Source organism: Gymnoscopelus braueri (assembly GCF_963280865.1).
Source record: "Gymnoscopelus braueri genome assembly, chromosome: 4".
Lineage (NCBI taxonomy): Eukaryota > Metazoa > Chordata > Actinopteri > Myctophiformes > Myctophidae > Gymnoscopelus > Gymnoscopelus braueri.
In genome coordinates, this window is record NC_137605.1 from 23,096,166 (window position 1) to 23,109,974 (window position 13,809).

The following is a 13,809-nucleotide window of genomic DNA, read 5'->3' on the forward strand; positions in this document are numbered from 1 at the left end:
CCTGTGAATGTTCCCTAGAATACTGTTTCTCAACCAGTAGTCCACGGACAACTAGTGGCCCATGGCGTAATTACAGGTGGTTCATGGAGAAAATAAATAAATATATATATATATATATATATATATATATATATATATATATAGTTAAATATATTGTTAAATATAATAAAAACATTATTTAAATAATCTGGCCCTTACTGCAGTGATAGAGTCGGTTCAGCTTCAACACGTCGTCGGAGCTCATTTCCAAACGTTGACCAATCACATACTGAAACTCTGGGTCTTTGGTGAGGATAGTGCGCCCATTGCCATTGGAGAACGACCACTGAGTATAGTGCATCACTGAGTTGTAGTCATATGAGACTCCCTGGGTGCTGGTTCTGTTTTCATTTAGTTTCCCAAAATTTCTCTCTTTACCTAGATGAGACACATACAAATCCATCGTCACACCATAAAATAATTTTAGATACATTCAAATCATCAGTTTTAATTTAACTCCAAAGAGTGTTAGCTAGTCTTCGGATCGAATGTGAGGGTAATGAAAAGGAATTTTAGACATTTTAATAAAAACCTTCTCGGATGTTTGTAAAGTTAATGGTCACGTAGTCATCTCGGTCATGTCTGGAATGCTCGTGGTAAAAGCCCAGAGCATGGAGAAACTCGTGTTCAGTAGTGGCTATTGTATCACATCCTGACCCAAGTTTGAGCGTCTGTCCTCTGTCACCAAAGTTCGCTTGCCCAACGTAAGAGCTACATCTGAACAGGGAAGAAACCTAATGTGTAAATTACACCTGCATTCACATCAATTTAACATTTAACTCATTCCCTGCCTAGAACGACTAAAAGGACTTCTGTCCCATAAGCCCTGTCTGCCTAGAACGACTAAAACGACTTTTTATTTGTATTTTTTATTTTATTTTTACCCAAAGACCAAGGAGATATGATTTTTCGAAGATCTAGACTCCCATCCACTTCGTTGTTAACTTAAAACTTAAAAATTCTGTATCTCGGCTCCTGAGTACTTTTTTTTTTCAATGAAAACATCTCTGGCAGTAGGCAAACGCGGCCAGAAATAATTCAGGCAGTGAATGAGTTGTTAATGTAACTTATTATTATGGCCATATGCTGGTAAGAGTGATCAACATGCATTAACACTAGTGTGTGCCAACAACCAAAACATGTGATGTTCAAAATTCAGTTCACCATGTTATTATGAAGGACAGGCAGACAGACTGATTGATACACAGATCAATACACATTGATATCTAAAACCTACCCAGGTAACATCTTGACATTAAGGTAGTTATCTTCAGAGTCCCTGGGCTTGAAATCGATGCATGACTTCAGTCTGAATTGTTCAAAGGCTCTCAGGCAGACTCCCTTGGCGTTCATGTCTTCGGTTCATTGGTGGTGTCATGGTTGTGCAGTAGGCAGAGGTGAATGGTCATATCATGCAGGGTTAAATTAGTCAAATGTCAGGAATCTCTTTTACGCTGATTGCTTTGACCTGACCGCTAGTAGTGGTGGGTTGTTATTTGGGTCAGAGTCAGTGTTAGTGTTTCAGGTGAATGACTGCATCTCTTTACTTTTTAGATAAGATGTACAACACTATTGTAATGATCAAATAATGACCTGCTATTGTTTTCTAAACCACAAAATCCTGCCTGCTAAATAAATAAACTCTGACTGAGAGTGTAAGAAATTACATAATGATAGTTAAACACTTTTACTGTATATGTAGTCAGCTTTGTATTTACCGAGGGTCTTTGTCAGAACATAGGGCACTGGGATTGGCCATTGTCGATTGATGGTGTTTCTTTGATCTGTCTGGAATCAAGAAAAACAAAACTTCAGGTAAACTGACTTACTTGTATTACATTTGTGGTGTTTTATTGCATTTTAGGCATTAGTTTGTCTGTATACTATTACTGTAGGCCTATACCATTTTAATTTGTACAATTCAATGGACAATAAATTTGTCTTTATCTTTATCTTATGTAACATTAAAGTACTGTAATCATCACACACGCAATGTCATGCAAGTGTCAATTTAACTTAATTTAAAGCCTTTATACGTAGTCCCCAAGGGTCTATACTAGGCCCCCTCCTTATTTCCCTCACACCATATCTTTGACCAAAAAAAGCCAATCTACAACCTCAAAAGGCATCCCGTTGCTACACGTTGTGAGGTTATAGATCTACTATTTTCACCAAATGCTCACCCCTGAATAGGTCAAAATTGTAGTGATTTTATGCAATATTAATCTCACCTCCATGATGTCGCCAAATGTTAAGTCTAAATCTGTAACGAGAACATGGAAAATGGATGACACCACCACACACAGTTCAGTTCACTTCATTTGAATTCCATTGTGTTGAGCATTTGGTTACCCTTGTTGATTTCAGTAATGTCCTGATTGTCATCACCAACATCTAGAGCAACAAACAGAGATAAGATACAACGTTGTGAAAGTGACAGAAACTATGTTATGTACAGATAGGCTGACTGGAATCAAATCCAAATAAAGCAGGCCCATTAGGCCTATTTAAACCCATTTCAACAACTGAAATAACTTAATTTTGTTACTGAATATTATATTATATAAGCTTACCATGGATTGTTTCAGGCTGAGGAAAAAAAAAGATTTGATCAAATCAACACATCAAGATTTATTGTGTCATATTGGGATTTATTAAAAGATAGATTTTTAAACAAAATAACTTTAAAAAATCTTTCTGGATTTATATAATATATCAACAAATCTGTCTGTAGTCAGTCAATAAAGCAACTGTAAAGCGATATGGTAGTCTGACATTCTATAAGTTGTGGGTATTTTTTTCTGTTAATTCAAGGTTAGGCTTATACTTGTGAATATAAATAATTTCACATGGTTATTTTTCATAATAGTATGTAAGTGTATGTAAATGCATGTCAGGCAGAAGCGTGCTGAACGACACATCAGCATGACACTTGTGAGATTCCACAGTTTTTTTCTTTATCAAATATTCCTCCGAGACTGGTGATGCTCTGCTCATCAAAACATTGTAGAGTTACTTATCATAGATAGTTGTGAGTTTTTATAGCTTGGTTGTGTTCTCCAGTCCTTCTGGGCTATGGGAATAGTCAAGCTACAATTCTTCTTTGAATGGTATCTTCTTTATATGACTTGAACCAACACAGCAGCACAATACTATAAAACAAATGAGTCCCGCACTTTTACCTGTCCCCTTATCCACCTTGGCAGGTAGGAACTATATACTTTTATTGCTATAGTGTTGATGATTTCTTGACCACAATGGAAACAAGCCCTTATAGGACTTTTCGTGTCATCCTTTTAGCATTATTGTATAATTGTATAATTGTACCTCTGTACTATTTTGCAAACTGTTAATAAAGTATTCAATCAATCAAAAGCAGTTGATCAGAGGAGCGGTTATCCACACAGCCATTCCCTAGCACAAACCAACGAGTACATTTTCCAAATTGTGGCCACTGCACTGATGTATAAAAATGGTACTCTTACCCTGGAGAACGATGAATCTGCCAAACACAGCACAAGAAGTATAAAAGTATTCATCCTTTTCACAGTCCCTTGGTCAGGCATACCTTTTAAAAACGTGAACATTGTATGGAAAGATGTATTATTATGATTATGATTATGATTATGATTATGATTATGATTATGATTATTATTATTATTATTATTATTAGTTATTTTTGTTTTTATTTTTTTTATTAAATCAAATTAAATGACATTACTTAAAGGTTAATATTAGCATGTTTACCTGTTGCAAGCCTGTAGACTATGTTTGTCTGTTGCTCAGCTGAATGAGCTGTGTAGTACAGTACACCGTACCACTGCTTATAAGAAGTCTATTTCTGGATATCCCAAACAGGTTTCAAACAATAGACACACCAAATGAGCATTGTCAAAATATTTGTCCCTTTGTCAGTCAGTGTCATCCCAAGACGTGGTTTCAAAAGCATTATCCACTTCTCAACTGTAATCACATACTGTGCATGCATTTTACCATGATACACCTGTCATGATTTATGACTTTCATCTGCTTGACTCAGCACGCACGTCACGTGCATCTACGTAAGCATATTGTTATCCGTGATACTATGACCATCAACTACTTTTTTATTTTTCCATATGTTGCAGACAAAAATACAAGCATATGAAATTATGTACGGCCATCAACTACTTTATCAGAGAAACTGAAGTCTGTGCACAATGATACAAGATGTATGTTCTCAGACCATCAGAGATTCTCAGAGATCATTGGTATTGCTAGAAAATTCAACATTGTGTAATTTTCTGAATGTTGATACAGTTTTACTTTTCAAGTAAAATACATTTTGATATTAGGATTTTGAAGAAAGGTGTTGTTGTGATTTCGGTTGACCATACATATGGTCCCTAAGAGTCTCCATCTATAAGGGTGGTGGTGAGTGAAGGTTTCTGTTGAGACGCACACGCGGAGAACCAGTTGACACCAGACAGTATCACACAACAAGCTCTGAAGTTTAATACACACATAGAGAATATATACAGTATTGTACAGTGGACACATGACGTGACCAGAAGATATGGAACAAGGACATGAACAGAATGGATAGGAACAGAACATCTGTCCAGAACTTCTCTAGCTTGGTAAAGAAACTTCCGTACTCCCACATTTGTCACAAGGAGGAGATATTATGTCAGGGAAGAACTTATGTAACTAGTCTTTGTGTAATTAAATATGTGTGTTATTATAAACACAATAATTCCAATCATGATGCTGTATTATATAACTTTTAATCTCAGTTCTAATGTTTTAATCATCAGATGTTTTGCTATTAAATTATCAATTTAATTTAGCACTAGTGGAGGTTCATCACAGTCTCTTTAGAGTTCACTTGGAAAATGTACGTAGACTAATATCCGTTGAGTCAACACTGCTGCTTCAATTATTTGCGTTATAAGGAAGAATACAATGTTTTCTTTTCTTTTTTTTTTACTGTATGGAAAGCAAGAAAAGACAGAAACAACTGTTGTAACAGTGTTCGGAAGAATAAAAGAACTGAGAACTTTTTATTCTCTCTTGTTAGTGAATAGAATGTGTGCAAGGTTGCACAACAGATGTCAAAAGCTGATGACAGATATACTGTAGAGCCTGAACAAAAGAGTCATATCATTGACACAATTTAGTATGTGATAGGGGCTGTCATGACTTTATTCCTAAACTTATTGCCTCAGTAAAACTATGCGTAACCCTAAACTTATTTCTAACCTTATCCCCAGTAAAACAAATACACAAATACAAGAACCGCTGGGGGCGAGGGGTCCGCAAAAACAATGGGGGCGAGCGTGTTTTGGGGCGAGCCTTCCAGTTACCGCTGTCTTTTGTTTCAACAGTTGCTGTCAGGGTCCGGTTTGCATTTTTGTAGTGTTGAAAATACGAATGAATGGAATATGAAGATTAATTTACAGTAATGAGAGTGTGCATCATTTCATTATTGGATCAAGTTAGGTTATATTACATAATTATCAAGCCCAGTCTATGATAATACTACACTCCATTTTTACACATAAAATAAACACACACTAGGTATAGATGCAACTTGCACAGATTTACTGACATATTAGCAGAATATATGAGGCACAATTGTGCATAATTTATACTCTGTCGTACGATGAAGTATAAGTCAGGCTTTATATGCTTCAAATAGAAATTCACAGGCAGTGATGACTGTCTGACACCAGCTTCATGGTTCAGATGCTCGAACTCGTCCAATGGCAGCAGGTGCGTATAAAGTACAATGGCGTTATGCAGACTTCTTTTGTTGATGAAGACTAAGGGAAGACAAAATGAATACAATAATTAAATCATTGTCAAAAATACAATAGCTGGAACATTTCAAAAGATTTCTGATAATGAGCCTTTAACAATTTTCAACCTACCATCCCTATTTTGGGCATGTCATTATAGGTGAAAATAAAATAAAAATAAATAAAAACTGTTCTAAATAGCAGATCTACAAACTCACAATGTGTCGTGTTGTGTTGTGTCGTGAGCTCGTAGATCGGCTATATTTGTCATCTGACAAAGTATATAGGTCTTAAGTGGTTAAAAGCAGAATGTCTCATCAAGAGACATCACTCATAGTAGGGGGCACTAAGTGAAAAATCGTTACGCGGCGGATAAAAGCATGAAATTTGATACAGATGTCCCTTGGGTCATCCTAAAACATCCTAGAAGGGGTGCCCAAAAAAATCTTAAACAGGAAGTGAGTTATGGACAAAATCCAAAATGGCCACCTAAACTGTTTACCGTTGACTCAAAAGACACCAAAATAATCTCCAAAAAGCATAAAATGTGGCACACATGTCCCTTGGGTCATCCTAAGACATCCTAGAAGGGGTGCCCAAAAAAATCTGAAACAGGAAGTGAGTTATTGACCAAATTGAAAATGGCCGCCTAGTGTTGTCGATTGACTCTATAGGATATTTTACAAGCTACATGTTACATAGAACATAATGTGTGTGTCCCACTTCAACATGTGACTAGGCCTGTGCAACAGGCATGAGATCATTCCATAGGTTATTAGATCCCGTGTATGCAGGTTATTAGATTAGATCTAAACAGTATGTCCCATGTATGCATACAATTGTATTATGCAGGTTATTAGATTAGATCTAAACAGTATATGAGCAGGCTACAACTGCTGGTCGCCAGACAGACAGCTGCGAGATTCTCCACGTTTGGATCCAACGGACAACATCTCAAGTTTTTGATCTGACTGTCTCCTTCCTTGACTGTAACAATGATGGAAGCTAAATAAAACTACGCAACTACTCATCAACTTTTATCCTCTGAGTCCGAGTTCATCTTTTTCTACAAGCTGTTGATAATAACCAATAAGCTGTTGAAAATAACCCATATCTTGGCGAACCAGCGATCGACACTTTTTGCGACGACGGGACAAACACAAAACAGTATGTCCCATGTATGCATACAATTGTATTATGCAGGTTATTAGATTAGATCTAAACAGTATATGAGCAGGCTACAACTGCTGGTCGCCAGACAGACAGCTGCGAGATTCTCCACGTTTGGATCCAACGGACAACATCTCAAGTTTTTGATCTGACTGTCTCCTTCCTTGACTGTAACAATGATGGAAGCTAAATAAAACTACGCAACTACTCATCAACTTTTATCCTCTGAGTCCGAGTTCATCTTTTTCTACAAGCTGTTGATAATAACCAATAAGCTGTTGAAAATAACCCATAACTCAAAAGACAACTAAAGAATCTCCAAAAAGTATAAAATGTGTCACACATGTCCCTTGGGTCATCCTAAGACATCCTAGAAGGGGTGCCCAAAAAAGTCTTCAACAGGAAGTGAGTTATTGACTAAATTGAAAATGGCCGCCTACAGTGTTGGCGATTGACTCAAAAAGCCTATAGAATCTCCAAAAAGCATACAATTTGGCACATATGTCCCTTGGGTCATCCTAACACATCCTAGAAGGGGTGCCCAAAATAATCTGAAACAGGAAGTGAGTTATTGACTAAATTGAAAATGGCCGCCTACAGTCTTGAAAGATGATGCAAGATACCTAAAGAATCTCATAAAAGCATGAAATGTGGTACAAATGTCCCTTGGGTGATCTGAACGCATCCTACAAGGGGTGCCCAAAAAGGTTTTAAACAGGAAGTGACCGCCTAAAGCAGTTGACACAAAAGAAAACATAAAGGGACGTCATAAAAGTGTATAATTTGGTACGTACATTGAGTGCTTCTTAATATATCCTAGAAGGGGTTATTTATTCGTTTTGTTTGCTTGTTTATTAAACTTTTTAGGAAGGGACCATGTTGAAGAAATTCTAAATGGCTGTTTAAACAGTTGACCATGGCAGTCTGTATATACAAGGTAACCCAGCATCCCGGCATCTACACTTTCTCGAACAGAAGGGCTCAGCTTTGCAGCCACACTTGAGTTCTCTACAAACTGCCTCTGGCAAGAGTGTCCATAAAGGTGTCCACGAATCAGCGTCTTTAATCCATCCATATTTGTATCCAGGAGATGGTAGAGATTGCATAGCTTTCAGGCTTCTGGACCGCAAATGCCAGATTGGCAAACTGCTCGATTTGAATGTTGTAGCAGTGCAGCCCGTGGGGGAGGAGTGTTTTCCATTGAGAGACTATTAAAACTTTTTTTGGCACCCCTTAGGATGCATTCAGATCACCCAAGGGACATTTGTACCAAATGTCATGCTTTTATGAGATTATTTTTTATGGGTGTCTTTTGCATCATCTGTCAACACTGTACACGGCCATTTTCAATTTAGTCAATAACTCACTTCCTGTTTCAGATCATTTCAGGCACCCCTTCTAGGATGTCTTAGGATGACCCAAGGGACATGTATGCCAAATTGTATGCTTTTATGAGATTCTTTAGTTGTCTTTTGAGTCAATCGACAACACTGTAGGCGGTCATTTTCAATTTTGTCAATGACTCACTTCCTGTTTAAGATTTTTTTGGGCACCCCTTCTGGGATGTCTTGGGATGACCCAAGGGACATGTATGCCAAATTGTATGCTTTTATGAGATTCTTTAGTTGTCTTTTGAGTCAATAGATAACACTGTAGGCGGCCATTTTCAATTTAGTCAATAACTCAGTTCCTGCTTAAGATTTTTTTGGGCACCCCTTCTAGGATGTCTTAGGATGACCAAAAGGACATGTGTGCCAAATTGTATGCTTTTATGAGATTCTTTAGTTGTCTTCTGAGTCAATAGACAACACTAGGCGGCCATTTTCAATTTAGTCAATAACTCACTTCCTGTTTCAGATTCCTTTGGGCACCCCTTCTAGGATGTCTTAGGATGACCCAAGTGACATATGTGCCAAATGTTATGCTTTTTGGAGATTCTTTTGGTGTCTTTTGAGTCAACGGTCAACAGTTTAGGTGGCCATTTTGAATTTTGTCCATAACTCACTTCCTGTTTAAGATTTTTTTGGGCACCCCTTCTAGGATGTTTTAGGATGACCCAAGGGACATCTGTATCAAATTTCATGCTTTTATCCGCCGCGTAACGATTTCGCCATTTTTTGTGCTTAGTACCCCCTACTATCAGGTGAACAGGCTTACAGGCTACGATTAAACGTGAGTGTCCACCCTAAAATATTACACACTTCATCATAAATAAATGTTTCAACTTGATAATATGTCAAATGTGCCACAACCAGTTTTATTCTTTTTAGGTATTCTCAGCTCATTGTTGCTAATCTTATTCAGAAGCTGTTGTGAACTTACTGTACACCACATGGGCTCTTGGCACGGTTCTTTGCAGTGAAGTTGGTTGGTTTAACCTTGGGACATGGGAGTGAGGGTTCATGCTGTAGATTTGAAATATCTGGAGAAATTCACATACAGTTAAATGAGACAGTTAAAAGAAAAGGTAAAGTTAAAGTTAAAATAAAGGTAGTCGTGGTGATCTAGTTTAAGGAATCAACTCAACTACTGACATGAGAAACAATCTACTAAGTTATAATAATTGATAGAGGTCAACGTTGTTTTTAAACAATTGCTGAAAGCTATTTAAATCCAAATGTTATAACAAATCTCCTAATGTTTGACCATAACAATGTATTATACCTTGCATTGACAAGAGGAAGATAGCGGTGCCACCCTTCAGATAATTTCTAGATCTCAGGTTGTCGAGGGTGAGGACCGAGTTGAAGCCAACCCCCGGGTTTACATATAATCTCTCTCCATTCATTCTTATGAGACTTCCAACTTTACGAGGGTTGTCAAATTCCTCTGGAAAATATACAAATACATATAAATATATCAGTAGAGACTGTAACACAGCTCAGTTTAGTGTGCAGTTGACAAATATTCTTGCAGGCATTTGCTTGAGATTTAACGTACTGAATTATTTTCCCCCCAGTGTATCATATGGCTATAATGACAACAGATCTCTTGAATTACTGCATTCCAAAAGATTTCCCCCACCACTGAAACAGCTAATAACACTCACCTTCTGACGGATCAGTGGTAACGGTGATCTGTTTAGACATCTGCTGCTGAACGTGAGGCTTCTGGTCCAGCAGTATGACGGTCACTTGCCTCCATGGACACGGCCACTCGAGCCTGTCGTCATAATCACCTGACACCAGCTGCACGTAAACCCCAAAGAACAGTTCTCTGAGAACAACGGTCACCATGTAGGCGTAGCCTTCGGGAGAGTATGTCCGAGGGCTGTACAGATACGTATTGTAATCGCTGGTGGTCAACAGCTTTTCGAAGTCCTTGATCTGCCATACACGGTGTGGGCACTCAGTCTCAGACAGGTTGATGTCATCGATGGAGATGCCTCCCGAGGAGATGCCTGCTCCTATGCGAGCCTCGAATTCCACCTGGAAGGTCTTGTTGGCATCAAGAGGAACATAGTGAATTTGCCAGTCAGCCATCATTGGTGGATCTAAACTAGAAGGGTCTAAAGACTCTAAACTAATCTCGTCTTCCTCCTGCATCTCAGAAGCTATCTGTCCCATGAGGCGTGGCGTTCCCATGGAATCCCCTTCGTTCTGGAACTCTCTGATCCAGATGTTGAGCTGGTCGGATGGGCTCCCACTGTGGTAGTAGTAGAACTGGAGACACTGGACATGGCAAGCCCTCCTGGGTCTCAACTTCTTGGTCTCCAGCCACGCAGAACCCCCCTTCTGGCCAGATGCAGTGCTGAAGTGCATAAAGTATCCTGTGTGGACAGAGTTTCAGTTTGTTTTCAGAGTTTCAAATGTCTGTGTCTGGTGGTCAAAGTCCAGGAGGAGGAGGGGGGGGGGGGGATTACTATGTTGAGGTTAATATGTTTTTTGGTTTTATGTTTTATTTTTTTGTGTTGGAACAAACTTAATGCCTCCATTTTTCCTCTTTCCTTTTGTAATGGCCCCTTTTTTAATAACCAGGAAGTTATTTTCCCCTTTTGAAAACATTTCCAAGGTTTCTGAGCCAAAATGTAATAGGACATTCATAGACTTGAGCAAGAAATTGGCCAATTATTAGGATGTCATCTGTAAAAATGTGAGATATATGATGTATCTGTATTAAGATACATTATTTCTTCAAAATGTATTAATGCTCAAAATATGTTGTTCCAGAGTAAAATACAATCGCTTTAAAACATATATATATTCAAAGATTTGCAAAAAATGTCCATGATTTTTTTTTTAAACAGCCAAAGAAATCTAAAATGACACAAATGTGTTCCTGGATTGAATGGGTCAAGTGAAATAAAATTTTTGACTGTGTAGGTGTAAGATGAGGGTCTTTGTTACCCCCAGCCTTGTCCATGAGGGTGTGATCAGTGGAAGGCCCTCCAGCAGCAGTCGTCATCCTCTTCCAGCCTAATGAGCTGTTTGTGCAGTGACTCATCCCACACACATTCCCATTGTTAAAGTTGCAATGTTCCAGAAATGATATGGATGCATCTGTGGCAAACAAGCAATACATCAATATATCAATAAAATAATTAAAAAATCAGCAACTTTTTCTGCTCATCAAAAGTTTGGACAACTGATGATAAAAAAATTGCAGTACGGCATGAAATCTGCCATTACTTACTACAGTTATATAGTCGGTTCAACTTAAGGACATCATTGGAGCTCATCTCTACACGTTGGCCAATCTTATTCTGGTATTGTGGAAGCTTTGTTACAATGGTGTATCCGTTATTTTTGCTCCAGTATTTGGGCCCGTAGTGCAAGACTGAACTATAATCATACGGCGTGCCAAGTGTTGTTGATGACCTCTTGGACAACTTTTTGAAATTGCCCTCGTGACCTGTAGATGAGATGAAACGAAACCTTTCAAATTGCTTGTATCATAACAATGGTTTGTTAAGTTTTGCTGATTTAATTCAGATTTGGAGGTAATCATTATCGAGATAAAATTACATGCAACAAAGTAAATAGTGTAATAGTGTCAAATCTCATTGAAGTTGATGAAGGTGTTATCAAACCTTCTTCAATATTGTCATAGAGTATGGTGACATGCTCATCTCTGTCATATCTGGACTGTTCATGCCAGAAGCCCAGAGCATGGAGAAACTCATGTTCTACTGTGCCAAGATTATTGCATCCTGCACCGATGGAGAGCTCCTGGCCACCTTTAATATATTTAGTAATATAGGAGGAACACCTGAAATGGAGAGAAGAGTGGGTCAGGAATATCAGGATGGACCAACTGACCAATGAGGACGCTGGTACCCAAAAAGGTGAACAATTTATGTGTAAGGAAAAAAATGTGATCACCCATGATTCTTTTCCACGTTAAGGTAGTATTCTTCAGAAGCCCTAGGCTTGAAGTCAACACACGATTTCAACCTGAAATGTTCAAAGGCCTGCAGAATGATCCCTTTTGCGTCCATTTCTGTGCTCATGGAAAAGACGATAGCGAATGGTCAACCCACTGATCTACCATACATGAATCTTGTGAGTTGCTCATTGCTTCCAATATCATTTGTGCGTATCCTGTGTTCTCAACCCTTATTCGTTAAAATTGGTTTCACAAACTAGAAATGTATTTTCTGTTTACTAAAGAGCTGGAGAGACAGGGAGACCTGTTACTGAACAAACACTCTATAGCAATGATTACTATCATATTATAGAGCTATTTTAACCCATTAAACACTTTAAAAATCACTTACTGTACCTTTAATAATAATAATAATAATAGTAGGATCAAGGGGAATGTGTTGCTGACTTACCAAGACTCTCTTCGAACACGTAGGGAACTGGGAGATCCCAAACGGCACTTCTATCCAAAACAGCATTCCTTCTTTTCCTTCTTTTAGTCTACATTTTGAGGAATAATGTAAATTACAGTAGGAAAAGGAAAACCAACAAAAGCCAGATATTTATCAAACATTGTTTTTAAAGAACAACAAATGTTCAGTCTTACTTGTACATAGTTGTCTTGCAGGATATCACCCTCAAACAAATGTAGGTCTAAAGAGTAAAAAGAAAATTTGCTGTTGGGAGTCATGAAGTTCAAATGGAACATCATCCATGTTTAAGATGATATCTGTCCTGTGTCATCAAGGACACAGAGGTACACGTTGATCAAAACAACTTGAATATCCTTGTGTAAAGAGTCTAAATGCTTTAATTCAGTGATATCACTTTAAGCCACAGCTGTAAACTGCAACGTAACCACTTCCAACCTGGCATCCCCGTTTCGTGTATAGGCAATTGTCAAAATTAGCGAAAATAGCAGATCTATAAGCTCAAAGCAAGTCACATTGCAACGTACTGTGAGCTTGTAGGTCGACTATTTTCGATATTCATCATATGACAAAGATTATGGGGCTTAAGTAGTTAAACTTACCCTTATTTATCTCATTTATGTCCACATCGTCATCAGCAATATCTTAAGAAAATGAGATACAGGTTACTTTTTTAGGAACTACAGTAAGAAGTTCTGATGTTTCTGTGTAAGCACGTAGTCATGTTATTCCATGAAGGCCAAATACAACAATGTATTCTATATCTATTCAAAAAAATATCTCACCTCTGAACACCGGTTCAAAAGATTTGTGATGAATAGAATGGATCTGAATGGAATAAAATGAGTCATAATTACAAGAACAGCATTTTGAAGCTCTATTTCAAATATCATATGAAATTTATTCTTGCGATTTTTTGGCTGCTATTGTAGAAAAACCCCTATGACGTGAGTTCACTGTTTTGACTGTGACATCATCAGCTAATGATATATATGACACAGTAAAATCCTGTTCATTTAACTCCTG

At 37.9% G+C, this 13,809-nt stretch overlaps 2 protein-coding genes across 2 annotated transcripts in view; both read right to left on the minus strand.

The window, feature by feature from the left end:
* The window catches only part of LOC308083522 (uncharacterized protein), a gene marked incomplete at its 5' end in the record, with an annotated part of 19,739 nt that extends 6,772 nt beyond the window's left edge, over positions 1 to 12,967 (minus strand). The window contains 13 exons of the mRNA XM_080425834.1: positions 199 to 417; positions 572 to 756; positions 1,277 to 1,394; positions 1,758 to 1,827; positions 2,271 to 2,302; positions 2,392 to 2,433; positions 2,613 to 2,628; positions 3,525 to 3,607; positions 3,787 to 3,874; positions 10,091 to 10,758; positions 11,622 to 11,840; positions 12,019 to 12,197; positions 12,960 to 12,967. Of these exons, the coding sequence (XP_080281960.1) occupies positions 199 to 417; positions 572 to 756; positions 1,277 to 1,394; positions 1,758 to 1,827; positions 2,271 to 2,302; positions 2,392 to 2,433; positions 2,613 to 2,628; positions 3,525 to 3,607; positions 3,787 to 3,874; positions 10,091 to 10,758; positions 11,622 to 11,840; positions 12,019 to 12,197; positions 12,960 to 12,967 (1,927 nt within the window). The remainder of the gene's footprint in view (positions 1 to 198; positions 418 to 571; positions 757 to 1,276; positions 1,395 to 1,757; positions 1,828 to 2,270; positions 2,303 to 2,391; positions 2,434 to 2,612; positions 2,629 to 3,524; positions 3,608 to 3,786; positions 3,875 to 10,090; positions 10,759 to 11,621; positions 11,841 to 12,018; positions 12,198 to 12,959) is intronic.
* On the minus strand, positions 5,717 to 10,079 carry LOC308083201 (meprin A subunit beta-like). Its single transcript, XM_080425425.1, has 4 exons — positions 10,039 to 10,079; positions 9,654 to 9,818; positions 9,312 to 9,411; positions 5,717 to 5,843 (listed from the first exon to the last, which is right to left on the minus strand). Exons 1-4 carry the CDS (start codon positions 10,076 to 10,078, stop codon positions 5,816 to 5,818), a joined length of 333 nt encoding a protein of 110 aa, XP_080281551.1. The 5' UTR covers position 10,079; the 3' UTR covers positions 5,717 to 5,815.
* Positions 12,968 to 13,809: the final 842 nt, after the last annotated feature.

Bases quoted from the DNA above. Each gene is read 5' to 3' on its own strand.
- LOC308083201 (XM_080425425.1), bottom strand. From the start codon at position 10,078: ATGTCTAAACAGATCACCGTTACCACTGATCCGTCAGAAG. The intron at 9,819-10,038 runs GTGAGTGTTATT...TATATTTTCCAG, and splicing joins TACCACTGATCCGTCAGAAG to AGGAATTTGACAACCCTCGT. The intron at 5,844-9,311 runs GTAAGTTCACAA...GTCTTCCCTTAG, and splicing joins AAGAGCCCATGTGGTGTACA to TCTTCATCAACAAAAGAAGT.